Raw genomic sequence first — 18,527 nt, 5'->3', positions numbered from 1 at the left:
AGCATTGTTAGCCGACGTAGGATACAAGCTAGCTTAGCTGTTGTTTGGCGTGTTGCCCTGCATCGATAATCCTTCTGGTTGTTGTCACCATTCGTGGTGCATGAAACACGGACACTGCGTGTGTTTGACGTCTAATGACAGATACATTGTCAGTGCTAGCTTTGAATTATGCCGTTAAAACTGTTCCTCTTTCCCCCCCCCCCCCAGGCTGGCCCACCCTCCCTGACATATTTAGTGATGGGTTCAGGGCAGTGCAGATGTTTTGACACTGCTTGCACTGTTTAATGCAGTTTCACACAACTCTTTGAAGAACAAGTTAAGTACACGCATGTGTGTAGGAAGAGTGTAGTCTGCAGGATATTTTGGATTAGGGGTAAAAGCCTCTTGACTAGAGGCACAAATCTGTGTTGTTGACATTGCACTTGCCTATTGTGTTGGGGACAATTATAAACAGGTACTACATCTGCATTGTTTGGTGAGAGGAAATGGGTTGTAGGTCAGTCAGTGGACATTTTTGAAACTCTCTGAACTCCACCACTGTCTGTGCAAGTTACTAATTGTCGCTACATGTTTTAAAGATTTCTCCCTTGCTCTTCTTGAACTTCTTGAACTTCAGGTTTTTCCCCTAGTGCCGTGATTCCCAACCTTCTTGGTTACAAATAATGTGAATTTACGATCACTCCGCACCGGTTGCATACATTTTGTAAAGTGTAAGCAGCTTTTATCAAGTTAATTTCTTTGCTTGAAGACGTAAAATCATCCAGTAATTCACCAGAATAAAAGCTTGTTGATTGGCTTTATCTTGGGAACCGCTGCTTTTAGTTTTTGTGTACAGACGAACGTTTGTCAGGTTTAATCTCGTATCATGTATATGGTAATCGAATCAGTCAAGACCCAGCAAGTCCACGGTATTTTGCCATGGTTTTAAGTTCCCGAGCGTGTTTCCCAGCCTCTTGTGGAGCATGTGACTGTGAAGGCTCCTGGGCTCTTGCTGTGTGATGAAGTAGAGGCATGTGAGTTTGTTTAGCTGGGGTGTTTCACTTTGACTAAACTGCAATCTGCTGCTCCGACTGTAGCTGCCAGTGACGGCTCCTCTCATCGCCCTCTGCAGAATCCTGTTTGAATATTCATCCTCCAAAGAGCCTAACGAGCCCACATACTGATTCTCTTTCTGAATCTATTTTACATCCGACTGCTCCGACGATGCTTCGTGGAAAGGAAGACTAGTGGGCTGGTTCAGCTAATGCTGTTAGTAAATGCTTCGCAGCCATTTTCATTGACAAGAGCTGAAAACAAGGCTGCAGCTTCTTAGATCATTGGTGTTAGAGCGGGCTGAAACTTACATTGCGTCAACTTGAACGTGTTGATCGCTAGCATGTGGTCGAACGAAACCTTCCTCTGCATTTTGAGGAAGAGCTGAAGTGAACTTGGCTGCTGTAACCGCGTTGAACTCTCTGAAATATTCTCATGCCCTGAAAGAATGTGATGCCAGCCTGGCTTTGAATTAAAGTGGGAAAACAGCGGAGCAAAGTTTTAGCCTCCAGATCGAATGTGTGGTAAAGTAAAGGGAAGTGATGTGTTGCACATATTGAGGATCATGGAAGGAGCGAGGCTGTCTGACTTGACTCTGCTTCCAGTGTTCTTTACACAATCCGAAACATTGATGTCGCTCCTTTGAAATCCTTGAGGTGATCACTTTGAAGAAGAAAGTGGTTAAGAAATCTCTGATAAGATTGGCTAAAGTTTGCATTGAGCTTCACGGCGGCTGCTGCTGCTGCGACTCCCAGCAACACATCTTCTACCTCAGAACAGATGGACACACTGTTATTTGTCTGTTGATTTATTTATGCATTTCATTATTCAGTATTGATTTGATTATTTCAAGAAAGATTCGTGTTTTGAATTATTGAGCCGTCTCCAGGTGCCGTGGATTAAATTATGCAGAAGCTAATTTGCCTTGATTGTTATGTAGTAAAAAAAATAAAAATAAAAAGTTAGGATGTCGTTCCACGTTCGATTTAATGGAAGAGGCGAGGCTAAGAGAAGACTAGCTTCAGGCAAGAACACGGCGAGGCCTCGGGTCTTTTACCCGCATCATCTTTCACACACACACACACACACACACACACACACACACACACACACACTCTGAGCAGGCCTCTTTAGAAGGTTTAAAGTATCTTTATTTTTTGGATGAAGTGGACAAAGTGCTTATTGTGTTTGCAGACCTGTAGATAGGTTATTAGGTTATTTGAATGTATGTTCTGTGTGGGGTGACTACTGTTACATTTGCTCAGGAGAGTTTGATAAAGTAAAACTAAGAAAACTTGCTATTATTTGAGATACTTATTCCCAACATTCCTCTCTTTCCCTATAGTTGTGGATTAGTTACGATTATTTAATGGGATGATATCCTTTTTTATGAGGGAAGGGAGAAAAACCCCTCTGACTTAAGGAGAGCATTAGTCTTTGAGGAGAACAGATGTTTCCTAAGAAAACAGGCGCATACATTATGCATATAAAATTATTTCTATTTTGATGGCGCGTGTTGCTGATTTATCGAGCGGTGTCCCATTCACATGGTTAATAGGTTTAAGAGATGCCTTTTGTTGTGTTTTTTTCCCACAATTAATAAAGCGAAAGGAAACGTAATGCTCTGTGGCAGCGTGCTGTTCTGTAGGCCTGTGTATTAGACTAACCATATTCATAAAGTGGAACAATCCCAAGCCGGATAAAGAACGGAGGAAGAATTGTTTAACCTAGATAGAGATATCTCGCAGAGAAAGTTACACTTTTCTCGTCGCTGTGATTATTGGAAAAGGCTCAAGTTTATCTGCTTCAAAGTATTCAAATATTGATCATTGATTTTTAAAAGAATCCTGCTTTGTCTGGACCATGTTTGAGCTATAATTTAATCATTATAAACTGTCACATTTGCATCAGCTCTCACGATGCAATTATTTTCATTAAATAATCTGTGTTTGTCAAATGTCCCGATCGGTCAATGTGTGCTGGAATTATTAACCGTTTCAGACTACGTATTAAATATGACTGTATAAATACGTTTCTTAATGATTGTAATTTAATAGATTCAGTTTGTCCATCGCTAACTGCACTGCAAATTCAGTGACTTTACAAACGGCATTCAAAATATTATTTTCTTGATTAATTAAATGTCAGAAAAAGGTGAAAGGTGGTTGATATAATGTTCTAGAGTCCATGATTATGTCTTCATATGTCTTGCTTTGTCTCCCAAAAACAAAATATATATATATATATATATATATATATATATATATATATATATATATATATATATATATATATATATATATATATATATATATATATATATATATATATATAATTTGTTTTAAGAAAAAATGCCATTAGTCTATTCAGTATTTGATTTATGACTTATGGGCTAATTGACTGGCCTTTGCAGCTCTAATGAATATAAATATTGTTGAATATTTTGCTTTATTTATTCATACTGTCATTTCTCCAAACTGTAGTTCCTTCATAACTCTGGATACACGGTTAATTCTGTGTGTTGTGTGAAGACCAGTTTGTTGACCTCAAAATATGTAATGAATGCATTAATTTGCCTACTTAATCACCTCATTAGCATGACTGCTTATGTTTAATATATCACACTGAGCATCAGGCAGCTCAAGTGCTTCAAGTCTTTCTTATTTCACCTCCTTAATTCTACATCGAGTTTAAAAGCATAACATAGACGTCCAGTGGGTAGTTTGTACATGACATTAGTTATTTTCCAGCTGCCTGTTTTTGAAATGATTTGTATTATTAGAGATGCAGATACTCACCAAATGTCCCTGTGTGCTGAAGGTGTTTACTTTCATTATTGTTTCTTCTTCTTCTTCTTGCAGAGTCACCCTTTTTCTTCTGAGTGTTGGCTGAGGAGAATCACGAGGCTGTGACAGTAAGTCCAGAGTTTAAGCAGTTGTTTAATATTAGTGGCAGGGCGACTTGCAGCGCAGTGATGGCAGCAGTTCTATTTTGCATGCAACCCTTCCTGAAGGGGGTTAGAGGTCAGGGTCAGAATAACACGAAGACTTAAGCAGCAGACCAGAAGCTCTGATCAAAGGTCAGTTCCCCCATCAAGTACAAGTGTGTCAGTTTGCAGCGTGAGCTATTGTGCTTTATCATTTAGAGTTTTTGGAGTTCAAAGGTCATGAATAACATAATCAACTCAAAGTTTGGTTTGTAGGTTGTAGGTCTCTTGCTGATCTGCTGGCTGTTTTGCACAAACCTCTGATTTAATTCAGCTTTCTTTCTTTTTCTGCTTTCTCTCTGGTGGTTCTCCAGGTCCCGCTGGGTCACGGTCATGCAGCACCCCAATTTCGAGACCCACCACCCGCTCCAGACAGATGAGCAGCAGGAGACGGGCTTCGACCCGCTCAATAATTTCAACAAGAACCGCAGCAGTACGTCAACTCTCGCACACGACTAGACTAGGATTTAAACTCTCAAACACAGAAGACGATGTTCCTGTTGTGTTGGGACTTTTCTTAATTTGGTCCTTGTTATGCATTTTTGTTTACATTTTCAGGGACCAGGCTGTAGATCATTTGTTAAATCACTTCATAAAAGCACTCTGGATACTACGGCTCTGACCAGTAGACGATGCATAGAGTAGAAGAGCGCGAGAGAGTGCACAATAACTTGAAGTTCTAGATGGAAAGAGATGATAGAAAATACTCACTGTGCAGTGTGAGTCATGGACGTGGCAGGCGACGCCCCTGGGGCTGAAGATGTTTTTGTGTTTTTATGTTTACGTGTGAGAGGGGGAAGATGTTGGGGGCTGGCATGTTGTGGAACTGATGAATATTCATGCTGAGTGTCCCTGTGGAATGATCTACTCCTGTAACTAATGTTGATAGACAGCTCACCGACTTGAATGCATGTTCACCTGCAGGCCAAATTAGACTTATTACCGCCAATAATGAAGAAGAGGAGTATAGCGCTTTGCTCTTGTCACTTTCCTCGCTTCTGGCCCTTTTTTTGTTCCCATACATATAACTGATGGGTCATTTGGAAGTAGGAAATAGGCCAGTTCCTCATTATGATAGCTGTCAAAGCTTATGTTTTTGTTTATAAAGCTTTAAAAATGATTGATTTCTAGTTTCCCTCCTTTGCACCGGTTGGTAACATCTCCCCCTTGTGGTTGTTTCTGTGTGCTTTTAACAGGAGGCTCTCTTGACAGCAGCACTTACTCACAGTCTCAGTCAACCTTCCTCTCGTACAGGTGAGTGTTTCCAGTATTTTTCTTGCGTGGGTGTACCGTAAACTCTTGGCCCAGCTCACCGCTCCAGCCTCCTGGTTTACGGCTGGATGACACATGAGATGGAATACCGTTCCCAATTTGTGTTGAGAAGCTCATAAATCTCCTCGTCCTCTGCCTCCCCTCCCCTGCACAGGAAAGAATGGGACGACTTGTTCCTCAACAGTAATTACCTGGCCAGGATCCGGCAGGCAGGCATCAACGGTCGACTGAGGAGCAGCCGCTTTCGGAGCGTGTGCTGGAAGGTAACTGCAGAGCAGATCAAGCAGTCCTATTCAATTCGATTTTAAAGTGGCTTTGGCAAATTCCCTGCAGCTGAAAAGATGGCAGATCTGGCAACTTGCAGACCTTTTTTTTTTTTCTTTTTTGGTGGAAACAGCGGTCTAGAGTTTAGTTTTTGAAAGTGTCTGCTTTCTAAGAGCGTGCACTAACCTGTGTGTGCTGGCTGTCTGCAGTTGTACCTGGAGGCTCTTCCAGAAGACAAGGGTCAGTGGATCAACAAGACCAATGAGCTCCGGGCCCAGTATGAGAAGATCAAAGAGACGGTGAGAGCGCCTCTGTGCGGCCGTTTCCCTCGGTTATACTGCTAATCCAATTCTGCAGTAGCTTCTTGTGTTTCTGCAGCAGTTTGTTGAGCATCGAGGCTTAATAATCTCTTTCATGCTTTTTCTAAATATGGTAGATGGAAAATAATTAGTTATAGTTTTCAATTATATTGTCTTTGTTAATGAGGGACATGACCAAGAAGGAAGCATAAACATTGTTACAACAATAATCACAAACGCAACTACACATTACAATATCCAGATAATATGCAATACAAAAAAAAACACGGTTATATTGCATGAAACGGGTATAATGAAAATTATTTCAGTTAAAAATGTAAGAGCAATCACATTCACCAAGTTAAAATGTATTTAAGTTCCCCCATAGTAATCATCTCTGACAGTTTCAGGAGGGGGAAGCACATTTAAAAGCATATTGTCCTACTTCTGTTCTAACCTTGAGGTCCAACATCAGTAGAATATTGTGAGTTTTTACACACATGTACACGGATAAGAAGCAATTAATTGCATTATTAATACTTTTGAGGAACTGCTCACTGCTTCCACCACGGCTAACATTTAAAACTAACTTCCTGCAGTATATGCTGCTGTAGCTGAGGAAACCCGGGTCACAATATGGTCGTGCTTTTTCGTTTCTTTTCTTTTTATATTAGCAGTGCAGCTCTTGAGGAATTAACCGATCACTCCTCTGTGAATGGCGGCCATCTTTGTAGGTATTTCATTGTTGTTGTTTTTTTGTCACAGCACATCACTAACCCTCGCAAGGCTGCAGGCCAGCAGGACCTGGTGGTCAACAATCCGCTGTCCCAGGACGAGGGGGTGAGTGTGTGTCTGTGTGTGTGTCTGTGTGTGTGTGTGTGTCTGACGGTCTCCTCTTTGTTAGTAGGTTGCTTAATATTTGCATGCAAAATGAATCCCTAATGCGTTCCCTCCAGACGGGGTTGTTGCACTATTCCAGTGATTTCATTATTGTTGATTCATTAACAGATTTTTTTTTTAAGTAATTATGAATCCATTTAATTGATGTTGGATTAGGCAATTAATAAATATTAAAACTAATTTAGTTTTTTTTTTTCCCAACATTTAGTTTTTCATCTCACAATTAATTCGCTGCTGCGTTACCACTTAGAGTTTCTGATTTAGTGACATGCACTGATAATAATGGAGAGTAAACAAGAGCTGTTATTGGCCATCCAGGGAAGTTCCTTAACATTTAATGGAAAAGAATGTGTAATTATTATTTATTTTTATATTCTAATTATTATTATTTATTAGAGAAAGATAGAGAGCGTATTCAGTTAGACTTCCTGTTGATTTAATTAAAATGAATTGCCAGTGTAAGTATTTTAGTCAGTTAGCTAAACATGAAAAATGTAAATCCGTCTACAGTCAAGGATACAATTCATATATGAAGAATAAAGTTTCCAGTAATTAATATTTATATTTATTAACTCTACACAACTACCTGAATGCAAATAATAATATCAGAACTTTGTGAGTAGCTACTAAGAAGAAATTTCTCATGAATACACAAAAATGAACTGAATCACTGCACGCTAAAGTGTCCGGTCTGTAATTAGTAACTTCTAGCATGAATGTCAGAATGGATTTGGCTAAGTTATTAAAAAGTTGTAGAAAGTCTTTTTTACATGTCTGTTATTGGACCGGCAGATTCATCCATCTATCCTCTAATGATTAATTCTTCCAGTCACTCACAGAAAGGTCACTATTTCTAATTATCACAGTGGCTCCTCTAACCCCCCCCCCCAGGTTACTGAATAATATTGCTCTGCTTATGACTTATTTTTTCCTCTCCTGTCCAGAGCCTGTGGAACAAGTTCTTCCAAGATAAAGACCTAAAGGGGATGATCAAACAGGACGTGTTGAGAACGTCAGTATCACCATCAGTCTGTTTGTTTATTTGTTTTATTACGGGAACAACAACTGAATGTAATCAACTCGTGTGTGTGTGTGTGTGTGTGTGTGTGTGTGTGTGTGTGGTGTGTGTGTGTGTGTGTGTGTGTGTGTGTGTGTGTGTGTGTGTGTGTGTGTGTGTGTGTGTGTGTGTGTGTGTGTGTGTGTGTGTGTGTGTGTGTGTGTGTGTGTGTGTGTGTGTGTGTGTGTGTGTGTGTGTGTGTGTGTGTGTGTGTGTGTGTGTGTGTGTGTGTGTGTGTGTGTGTGTGTGTGTGTGTAAAGGTTCCCGGAGATTCGTTACTTCCAGGACGACGATGTGAGGACCAAGCTGACGGACATCCTCTTCTGTTATGCCCGAGAAAACGAACAGTTGCTGTATAAACAGGTACGACTGACTCATTGTCCCAACATTGGTGTGTGTGTAAGTAAGACCCAAATGCCTTTTGTAACCTAATCATGATCAGTGTCTGTAACAGGTGCCAGCAAAAGAGTAGACGGCCAGTACAGCATCTTTTCTTTTTCTTTTTTGAAAACTGGAAGTGACACATGGCCGGGCAGTGGCTAACGATATCTAAATTAAACCTGTCATCACAGATTAGAAACCTCGTGCATCACTATTAAAGAAAGACTGACCACAAACGAACCATCATTTCTTCACCCCCCCCCCCCCCTGGCCTTTTTACATCTTGCACTTCCTTCTTGCCTTTCTGCAGGGGATGCACGAGTTGCTGGCTCCTATAGTGTTTGTGCTGCACTGTGACCATCAAGCCTTCCAGCATGCGAGCGAGACGGCCAGCCCCAGGTCAGTGCCGTGAAACTGAATCTTTCTCCCTTCAGTCGCCACAAACCTGTGTGTGTGTGTGTGTGTGTGTCAGCAGCTTGTGCTCTATTTAGGCGTGAGAAAATATTTCTGCATTTATTTGTGGATTCTTTATTTTTCCACAGCGAGGAGATGAAGTGTCTGCTGGACCCAGAGTATCTTGAGCACGATGCCTAGTGAGTATCGGACGTATAACGAGTGTTCGTGTTTATAAATGTCATTACTTTTCAAGTAATTAGTATTGGTTTCCATCTCACAATATGTCCCCTCTTTGTTTGCTCATGATTTATCTCTGTCTCCCCTCCACACACACGCGCACACACACACACACACACCTCTGTCTACAGTGCCTTGTTCTCACAGCTGATGGAGACAGCAGAGCCGTGGTTCTCCAGCTATGAGAGGGAAGTGAGGAGGGTCAGTAAATCTAAAGAACTGCTTTTTTACTTTGTATTTACAATAATTGATTGTGCATTTTGGGCAGATTGCACTATAATGAGAGCACAGAAGACGTAACATTATACATGCTGACAAAAGGCTTTTATGTTTTATGCCCTCCTTCTTTAAAAGAGATGCTGTATTTGTCGATCATATGGACACAGACGCTGCTAATGTTTGTTTATATAACGATATGTTCGTTGCATTTTTGATCTGCTGCTCCAGGGTAAGGATGAAATGCTGACCAGCATCCCATTCGCACGGCCACAGGACTCGGGGCCGTCTGTTGCAATAGTGACCAAAGTGAACCGCATCCAGGACCAGCTGGTGAAGAAGCACGACGTCGAACTGCACATGCACGTCAACCGGTTGGAGATCGCCCCGCAAATCTACGGCATGTCAGTATTTACATCTTTGGTTCAGTCCCTCTGAGACGTTGACCCCTCAGCTGCACGCTGAATGCAGTGACCTCCCCCCCGTCTGTCTGTCTGTCCTGCAGCCGGTGGGTACGTCTGCTCTTCGGCCGTGAGTTCCCGCTCCAGGACCTGCTGGTGATGTGGGACGCCCTGTTCGCAGACTGCATCTCCCTGGACCTGGTGGACTACATCTTTGTGGCCATGCTGCTCTACATCCGAGATGCTCGTACGCTCCATTGATTTACTGACATAATTCAATAACGCCATGTGTTGTCTTTGTAGCATGTACTTAACTGGAAGGATGTGATTTACTCCACCTCATTTAATCAGATGGAGTCATATTGCTTTAAATAGATTACAGTAGGTCTTTGCTGCCATACTAGATGGGGGGGGGGGGGGGTTAAGCTGTAACATTGTCCCCGCTTAAAGGAGATGTATCTTCAGGTTCATGTTTCTATTTTGGTTTTCTACTAGAACATGTTTAAACGCGTTAATGGTCAAAAAAGACCTTTTTGTTTTTCTCACACCGTCTACATTTACCCGTCTCTTTTAAACCCCCCCCGCCCCCCTTCTGAAAAAGCAGAATGGCGCACCTTTTTGTATAGCTAGTTCTCAAGCCGTGGGTGAAGATACTCAGATGGTGGTATGTTCTAATGAGTCTGCATGTGACATAGGAAGTGGAAGTGGAACCAAATCTGAATGACGTGTTTTCTGACCCCGGCAGACCTTTTAGTGTCTTTAAGTAAGAACCACATGCGTACAGCATTTCAGAACACTTTTCAATCGATCTGCACTTTCAACTCGATGTCCAAGCTTACTTTTAAAAGGAAAAGTGAAATACAAGGTTCCATGTTGCAATCACTGTCCACTTGAGATATTGTTGGTTCAGTCGTGCTGTTACAGCTCCTGTAAGTGGTCTTGGAACGGGAAGATGTTCATCTGAAAGGTGATGTTTCTGAAGGTTTCCCCCCGAAGGTAAAAGCAAAGGGTTGATGGGAGCACTTGATTGCGTGCCGGATGAAGTGCCGCTGCAGTCGGACCAGTTGCTCAGTGCTCGTCGAGTTTCATTTCAGCGTTGTGCTGAAACCGTTTTCTCCATTTTTAAACTATTTGTACAAAGCTGATTCTGGATTTTCTTTTATTTTCTTTTAAATGCCACATTTTTACTATGTGCAAAATGCAAGAAACGTGCCGTATCTGAATAGATTCTGAGGTTAGAGTTGTTATCCGTGCGCAGCGTCACTAAAACTGCATTTATTCTTCTGTCTCTTTCAGTCATTGCAAGTAACTTCCAGACCTGCCTGGGCCTCCTAATGCACTACCCTCCATTAGGAGACATCAACTCCCTGCTGCAAAAGGCTCTTTTCCTCCGAGACCCCAAAGTAAACAAACGTGTGTGTGTGTGTGTGTGTGTGTGTGTGTGTGTCCTGTCACAAGTTAAAATGGGGGTGAGAATTATTTAGCTCTTGAAGCAGTGGAGATACTCTGCTCACAGGATAGTTTTATGTTGTTTTCTGCAGAGGTGGGTGAAAGATTTGCAGAAGTGAAACACTCAACCACACACACACCACACTGGGCTGAAAACATCCTGTAGCGTAGAGCAACAAGTCTCTTGGCACTTACTGTAAATACATGAAGCACAGGTGCAGCCAATGAAGCAGTTCATTTGGTTAATAAGAAAGAGGAAGTTGCACAGATACTTGTTTATGCCTCCGATATATACTTTGTGTGTAACACATGAATAAACCTTTCACCCGCCATAGACACAGGATTGAAACTTTATTTGTCTTTTTGTTTTACTTTCTTCCGTAGACTTTGCTTACTGCTGCTTTTGTGTTTTATTTTGAACATACGTCAGGTCATTCTAAATAACGTGGGTGAAGATGGAGAAGTTTCTATTTTCCTAGCAAAAGTTATAGCGGGATAAAATCTTTCTGACTGCCACAAAATGTATCTCCTCTCTATGATGCACCGTCTCTACCCTAACCCTGCATTTAGGTGATTATTGAATTTGATTGACATTTTAATCTATTTTTTTCTTTCACGCTTTGTCTCAGATGACGCCGACAGTCTGAGAAAACCTCCGCCCTAAAATACACAATGTGGGCTGGAGCTTGTACACACAATAAGACATATTTGCAAAGGATACATTTGTCAGAATGAGATTTATTTCCACTCGAGGTTTACATACTGTATTGCTTCCAATTTTAGTGGCTTAATTTCCTAAATCTAATACAGTTTTTGTTATAGGTGCATGCATAAGCTTTTTTGATTTCTTTATTAGTTTCTTGAGCGTATTTGCGCTGCGTGTTGTGTGCAGGTATGTTTTTCAGTAGATGAATCTGAACGCAGGGAAACGGCCAGCCCCCGTGTTAAAGGTGAAAATCGCCAGAACATGAAGAACTGTTATTGCCTAATTGTAGAAGGTGCTTCCTATTACAATGGTGTCTTATTTGTAATGTTGGACCGTTGAGACTGCAAGAGAGACTTGGTGTCGACACCTTGAGATCTTCTGCTGCCTTGGTTAATGTACATGTGTTCAGGATGTATCGGAGCAAATCAGGATTTCTTTTTATTGTGTTGTCATATTTAGCCTTAGCTAACACCTCACCGTCCCGGTACAAATTATCTTCTGTTCCTCCTCCAAATCCACTGACACGTGCACTCGAACACAACCGCTCTCCTGTCCGTTACTCTCCTGGGGGGGTGACAATCCAGGAAGGTGATGATCCGACGTGACAGCGTTTCCCCCCCCAGGTTGACCGGCCATGTCACAGCACTTCCCCATCACAGTTGCACCTGGGGGGAGGGTGGTCACATCCCTAATGACAGGGGGGGGGCGAGAGGGGGGCGAGAGGGGAGAGAGGCTCGTTGCTCATCTGTAGTGACTAAGAAAGGCCAACGTATTTGCTTGTTTACGTAGTCATGCGTGCACAGTGTCAGAAATCACGCACACCAGAGACATTTCATCAAGACTTTTACATTTACCAACGACAACATTATTATTATTATTATTATTTATTTTGCAGAACTATCCACGACCAGTCAATTACCAGTTCCAGCAGAACCTGGATTACTACAAAACAAGAGGAGCTGACCTGATGAACAAGACGCGGTAAAATAAGCACACACACACACACACACAAGCGTTCTACTCTCTGAGATCCAAAGTCAGTGTCCGCTTCTTTAAATCGTCCACTTTTATCTGAAAACGGGTTTGAAACACTCAAAACACTTTTTTTTTTTAAAGTTGCTGCAGTTTTGTCATTCACAGAAAACATTGGAGTACTAAAATGTACACACTAAACCTCTTAACCAACCATCCATATGTTACAGGTGTATATTTCTTTGCTTATTGACTAACCTGATGAATCTGCGTCGGGCTCAGTTTCTTTGTCAATAACACAAAAAAGACTCCACATATCTCACCACCACATTTTAAACTAGGCTCTCATCTTTCTTTTCGGTATGAACATCATATTACAGAGTCTTGAAATGTGCACGAGATTGGCAGTCCAACACTTTGAGGTCGTAATTGTATCGTGGGCTGCAATTCGGTTGCAAGTAGAAACTGCTTTGAAAATTGGTCTTGTTATCACATACAGCACAAGAACGGAATACTCTCATTCAAGACTTGAGCTTGTGCCAAGAAGAAGAAGATGAGGCCATTAATGCACCTTTTTAATGGCCTAAACTATTCACACAAGTTTCAAGTCTCTGCAAGTTGAGCTTCATTCTGAACAAAAATGGAACCCCCCCCCCCCCCCCTGCTGTATTCAGAAAAACAATCTGAATACTAAAAACTGGTTTGGAAGTACCCACCATTTGTAGATAAAGGTGTGAATAATGACTGTAGGCTTTTGATTTTCCTTACTCCGCCCCCCCCCAAACCTACTTTTGTCTCTCCAGCTCTGGTTCCAGTACAAAACCGGCCCCCCTTAACATCAACAAAGTCTCCAGCAGCCTGCTGAGCTTCGGCAGGAAGCTGATCGCTCCAGCAATATCGGGCGGGTCCGGTGGCATCTCGCCAATCAACAGCGAAGTACACTCCTCCTCCTCCTCCTCGTCAACCTCCCCCGCCATGGCGCCTGCGCCCACAGTGCCTCACCCGCTGGCTGACCCCCCGTCAGGCCACGCCCAGCCGCAAACCCAGAGCCACGCCCAGCACTACCGTCTGCTCAAGTCCGAGAGCATGCCTGTCCACCTCAGCAAAGGTGAGCAGCAGGACACACACACACACACACACGTTATGTTACTGCATGTACAGATGAACACCAGTGCAGATTATCTGAATATCTGCACACGTTGGTTTGTGTGAGTTTGGCAGCATCAGCTTTGACTCTCCTGTCAGATGTAGTTTCAGGTGGACTGTCCCAGGTCTCTCTCCCAGCCCCGACTCGCACTGACACACCAGGTAACTGCTACCATGGCAACCGCTTGTGTGCCCCCCCCTCCCCGTTTGTCCAGGCGCGTGCTGCTGCCGTTGCATGTCTGCACACAAACTTTGTCATTCGCCGTTCCTGCTGCTTGTTCAGCAGCTCGTTAGGTTCATACTACAGTAACTGGACGTTGGAGCATGTAATAGTAACTTGGACCAGCAGAGGGCGACAGCTCGCCACATCAGTGAATTAAACTGATAAGTAAACATCATGGATGAGTTGTGGCTTCTGCTGCCAGTATTGCTTTGGCCATGTGCTCAAGAGTTTGTCATGTGTGAGTGCTTTGCTTCTAATCCACTGTGGTTTTAAATGTTGTGCATGTGTAGGTTTGCCCGTTTGCTTTTTTTATAAAGAAAAAGGCAAAGAAACATGTTTTCCTCTTCTTCCTCTTGTTCTTCTTCCATGGAGGCTTTGATTAACTTTTAATTGTAATCAAATAATAACTGTAAAGACATTTTTTTTATTTGAATTTGCATTTAAGTGCTTTATTAATGAACATCAATCACAGCAGCAGCAGCAGCAGCAGCAGCAGCAGCTCTGATTGGTCTGATTCGTCACATGACTCCAGCACAACATTAAGCAGCTAAGCTCCTGCTGCTGCTCTGTAGGTTGGACCTCATTTATTTTATTAGGTGGCTCACAGCTTAAATTAAAGACTGATTATTTCAAATTAAAGCGATCACAAAACTGTAAATGTAAAAGAAGAAGAAATTGCAGAAAGTAAGTTAACTTAATTTAGCTATTCCTTTTTTAAATGCAGTTATTAATGCAAATGTAATTAATCAATTTTGTCTTGGTTATTTCATACGTAATTTTATTGATTTATAATTTTAAAGTCTAATTATTCCAATTATTACACGCTGGAGGCTTGATATCCTACTCCTTAATTTAGATATAAGATATTAAACTCATTATTTGTTTTAGATGTATAGACATTTGTAGGATTGGTCCTCTTCTTCCTAATCAGCTGTTTCATGTGACAGAAAATGTTTGTCCACTTGCTAACTTTTTTTTAAAGCTTTTAATTGCAAAATGAAACAAAGTGATGCCAAGGTCAGTAATGAATGTTCACGCTCAAACAGTATTCTACTGATGAAAGAGTACGCACAATTTTAAGATCATATATTTGTATTTCCCATTGTAAGTTGTGCACATTCGTATTTTGTCTTCTGTCCCTCAGGCCACAGCTCCCGGACGTTCAGCTCCTCTCCCAGCATAGAAAGCCTCTCTGGTGGGCGGGCTCAGTTCACCGCCTCCCCGCCTCTTCCCCCCTCCGTAGGGAGTGACGTCAGCACTTCATCTCCGCCCCCCTCCGCCACCAAGAAAGACTCTTTCTTCACTCGTTCCCGCTCCCACAGCAAGTCCATGGGCAAGAAGGAGTCGGTGAGCTGACGGACTGTTTATCTGTCTTATTCTCTGTTTGTCTCACTTCTTATTATCAGACAGTTACAACCTCAATCCTTCCTCTGTGGGTTTCTTTTTTGTTTTTATTGTCTCTTTTGTGTGTGTGTGTGTGTGTGTGTGTGTGTGTGTGTGTGTGTGTGTGTGTGTGTGTGTGTGTGTGTGTGTGTGTGTGTGTGTGTGTGTGTGTGTGTGTGTGTGTTCGTGTGTGTGTGTTCGTGTGTGTTCGTGTTCAACAGGAGGAGGACCTGGAAGCCCAGGTATCATTCCTGCAGGGCCAGATCAATGACCTGGAGGCCATGAGCAAATACTGTGCCAAGATGATGAACAATCACATCTGTAAGTACAGCAACACATTGTCAAATGTTCATTTTCAGCATCTAAAACAATAATCAGATTAAATATGCTGATCCTCGTTTTCTTTTATTTTTCACAAAGACCTCGGTGTGAAGCATTTTATTTATTTAAATATATTTATGTTTGTGTGGAAATATTAATTTAGTGATTACAAATGTCTGTATTCTTTGCTTAAATGTTTTATTTTAATTTTTGTTGATTTCATTTAACTTTAATATTATAAATACAAATATATTTTTGATTTCACAGAATTCTTTTCTTTTGTCTTTTCATAGATTTATTTAATTTAATTTTACATTTTTATCCATCTTGCACATTTTTTTTAAAGCAAGAAATTAGTGACATTGCTTTGGATACTTTTTTTTCCTCGATTATGGGAATTCTGATAGTATTACAAAATCCATAACATTATAATTTATAATATATTGCATGTTTAAAATGCATGTTTCCAATTTGTTACAATAATTAATTTAACTGATTGTGATGCTGGTTGTATAGCTTAGTGGGTGACTGCTTATTATTTCTCCACAGGTAAAATCCAGGAAGTGATTCTTCAAGAACATCTGGAGAAAGAAGACGAGGTCCTGGTGTCACTGGCTGGACTCAAACAGGTGAGTCTGTTTGTGATGTGTATCAATTGCAATTATACTCATGAGCACCATGTGCAGCTCCTCGGTTTGTTCTTGTAATCATTGACACGTTTCCCCGGATCCTGGCAGATCAAAGACATCCTTAAGGGGGCGCTGCGCTTTAACCAAAGCCTGCTGGAGGCCGAGGAGAACGAGGAGATCGCCATCGCTGACGATCACTACACCTCCACAGCGGCCGCTGAAACGGCTCTCAATGCCATCAATAACCTCGGTGACCACCAACAACAAGGAAACAGCGGTCAGAGCCGGGACTCTGATCTGGACGGGAGTGTGAGCGCAGAGGAGGAGGAGAAGGAAGAGGAGGAGAAGGAAGAGGAGGAGCAGGCGGTGACCCCACCTGAGCAACAGGTTAATTGTCGATCAGTCGTTTTTTAGGCTGCTGGATCTAGAGCTCTGCACTGTCAGCACTTGTATCAGTATTAACTACAACACTCAGTTCAGACAGGAGTAATTGTCAGTCCTTTGGTCTAATTGACCTTTTGATCCAGCAGCGTGTACCCTGTGTGCAAAAGATTTTAAAAAAAATGTAGGGGGCAAAGGGCAGAATCTTTGCTAACACAGAAAAAAGACAGACACGACCCTTACCATCTTTCGTGTGCAGGTGGGGTCTTCCCTCGGCTCCGAGGGTAAGAACTGGGACGACTACATCCTCGTGTGTCAGGATGGAGACCTGGCGACCGCTGAGGGAGGAGGAGGAGGAGGAGGAGGAGGAGGAGGAGGAGGAGGCGGAGGCGGGAGGGCTGCAGCCGAGCGCACCCCTCCGATCAGACGAGGGCGTGGCTTGGTGCGAATGGACCCTGAGGGAGCCGCCGGGACCTTCCATGACCCACTGATGGCCGGCACCGCCTCGGGCTCTACCAGCCCAGACGAGGGCTCCACCCACAGCAAGGACTCTGACTTCACCATCGTCAACCCGAACGACCTGTGAACGAGCCAACCACCCCTCCTTCTGCCTCTCTTATACCCGCATCACATCCCATTCACAGGATGTGATTAAAATTAAAATAAATAAAAAATAACAACTGACTTGAGATCAGAGGGTGGAATCCGCAGTTTTTGGTGGAGCACCGCTGGAGCTGCCGTCGGCTAAAAATAATTGCACATGTGGACTGTGACACTTCCAGTCACAAATACCTTATACTCTGTCTCTTTACCTGTCATCTGTGCCACTTCAGTCCTGTCTATGTTGATGCTGTAAGCTGTCTCATTTACATAATGCCTGTCTTCTCATCATGTTGGGTCCTGTCACTCATGATATTTAATTGTAGCGCCCTGCTCTACACAGAGAGGGCGCCATTGCCACTGTCCATTGCCCTGTCACTACATGATTACTCTGAAGAGTTGGACCTCAAACTGCAATTTCTATACGGAGGGCGGACTCGCTCCTGTCGAGCTCACTGCATTGATCGGGAGCTCGATACTCTGCTTCTCCTGAATGTGGAGATCTGGCCGTACCTCCGCGTGTGGTATGTCTGTATGTCTGTATGTCTCTGTCCTCACAGAGGAAGCTCTCTTCTGATGCGCAAAGGAAAGAAGGACGATGTCCTCCTGCCAGTTATCGAGGACAGCTTCCTCTCCCTCCTAAACCAGTGCCTCTGATCATTATTCTTCTCTCAACCAAACAAAACCTGACTGTGATCTTTTTGTTTTTTTGTTAACGTTTTCTTTTTTTTAAGTTTTAAGAAAATGTTTTTAACCCTTTTAGTTTAGTTTCCTGGATGAAAACTATTAAATTATGGAGTCGGTCTTTCTTTTTTTTTCTTCCCTTTTTTTTTTTTTATTGATTCTAATGTGGACATTTTAATGTGGTAATTGACTGTTTTCATTTCTCACATTACGATTGAGTTGTTCTCGTGTCAATGTAAAGCAGCGCACACAAAAAATGTCCCCGAGCTGCCCATTCAGCAAAATTAACTCAAGACCAATAAAACTACATCGCTCTTGCTACACACTGAAGTCATTGTGCCTGTTTGGGAATGCTGTGCTTACTTTTTAAGACGGTGATGTAAACCGTTGTTTGTGTGAGTATATCATATTCAGTAGCTGCTCTGGAGATTTTGATCATATCACATGGTCGTCATCAGCAGATGATGTTTGCCCAGTCATGGAAGTATATGTTATTTATGCCAACATGGTCAGAAAAAGCAATTTGCGTGAGAATTCGTCCAATTATTGAGACATTTACTCCCAACAACCAATGTCAACCTCATGGAGGCGC

General features: G+C 42.3%; 1 protein-coding gene across 2 annotated transcripts in view; it reads left to right on the top strand.

The window, feature by feature from the left end:
- The window catches only part of tbc1d5 (TBC1 domain family, member 5), an 18,658-nt gene extending 400 nt beyond the window's left edge, over positions 1–18,258 (top strand). Inside the window, exons 2-23 of one of the 2 annotated variants that reach the window (XM_029443829.1) lie at positions 3,894–3,946; positions 4,333–4,451; positions 5,215–5,272; positions 5,445–5,553; positions 5,764–5,853; positions 6,619–6,693; positions 7,698–7,765; positions 8,071–8,173; positions 8,502–8,590; positions 8,734–8,784; positions 8,956–9,025; positions 9,272–9,444; positions 9,546–9,688; positions 10,738–10,844; positions 12,492–12,577; positions 13,372–13,676; positions 13,814–13,876; positions 15,082–15,284; positions 15,542–15,641; positions 16,191–16,270; positions 16,379–16,657; positions 16,911–18,258. In XM_029443829.1, coding sequence (XP_029299689.1) covers positions 4,352–4,451; positions 5,215–5,272; positions 5,445–5,553; positions 5,764–5,853; positions 6,619–6,693; positions 7,698–7,765; positions 8,071–8,173; positions 8,502–8,590; positions 8,734–8,784; positions 8,956–9,025; positions 9,272–9,444; positions 9,546–9,688; positions 10,738–10,844; positions 12,492–12,577; positions 13,372–13,676; positions 13,814–13,876; positions 15,082–15,284; positions 15,542–15,641; positions 16,191–16,270; positions 16,379–16,657; positions 16,911–17,237 — 2,679 coding nt within the window. In that variant the 5' untranslated portion in view covers positions 3,894–3,946; positions 4,333–4,351 and the 3' untranslated portion in view covers positions 17,238–18,258. The remainder of the gene's footprint in view (positions 1–3,893; positions 3,947–4,332; positions 4,452–5,214; positions 5,273–5,444; positions 5,554–5,763; positions 5,854–6,618; positions 6,694–7,697; positions 7,766–8,070; positions 8,174–8,501; positions 8,591–8,733; positions 8,785–8,955; positions 9,026–9,271; positions 9,445–9,545; positions 9,689–10,737; positions 10,845–12,491; positions 12,578–13,371; positions 13,677–13,813; positions 13,877–15,081; positions 15,285–15,541; positions 15,642–16,190; positions 16,271–16,378; positions 16,658–16,910) is intronic. The other variant, XM_029443830.1, reaches the window with a different exon arrangement.
- The last annotated feature ends 269 nt before the right edge of the window (positions 18,259–18,527 follow it).

The sequence above is a fragment of the Cottoperca gobio genome, chromosome 11, assembly GCF_900634415.1.
Source record: "Cottoperca gobio chromosome 11, fCotGob3.1, whole genome shotgun sequence".
Classification (NCBI taxonomy): domain Eukaryota; kingdom Metazoa; phylum Chordata; class Actinopteri; order Perciformes; family Bovichtidae; genus Cottoperca; species Cottoperca gobio.
The sequence above is the reverse complement of the archived record's forward strand: the minus strand, read 5'-3'. Positions and strand labels throughout refer to the sequence as shown.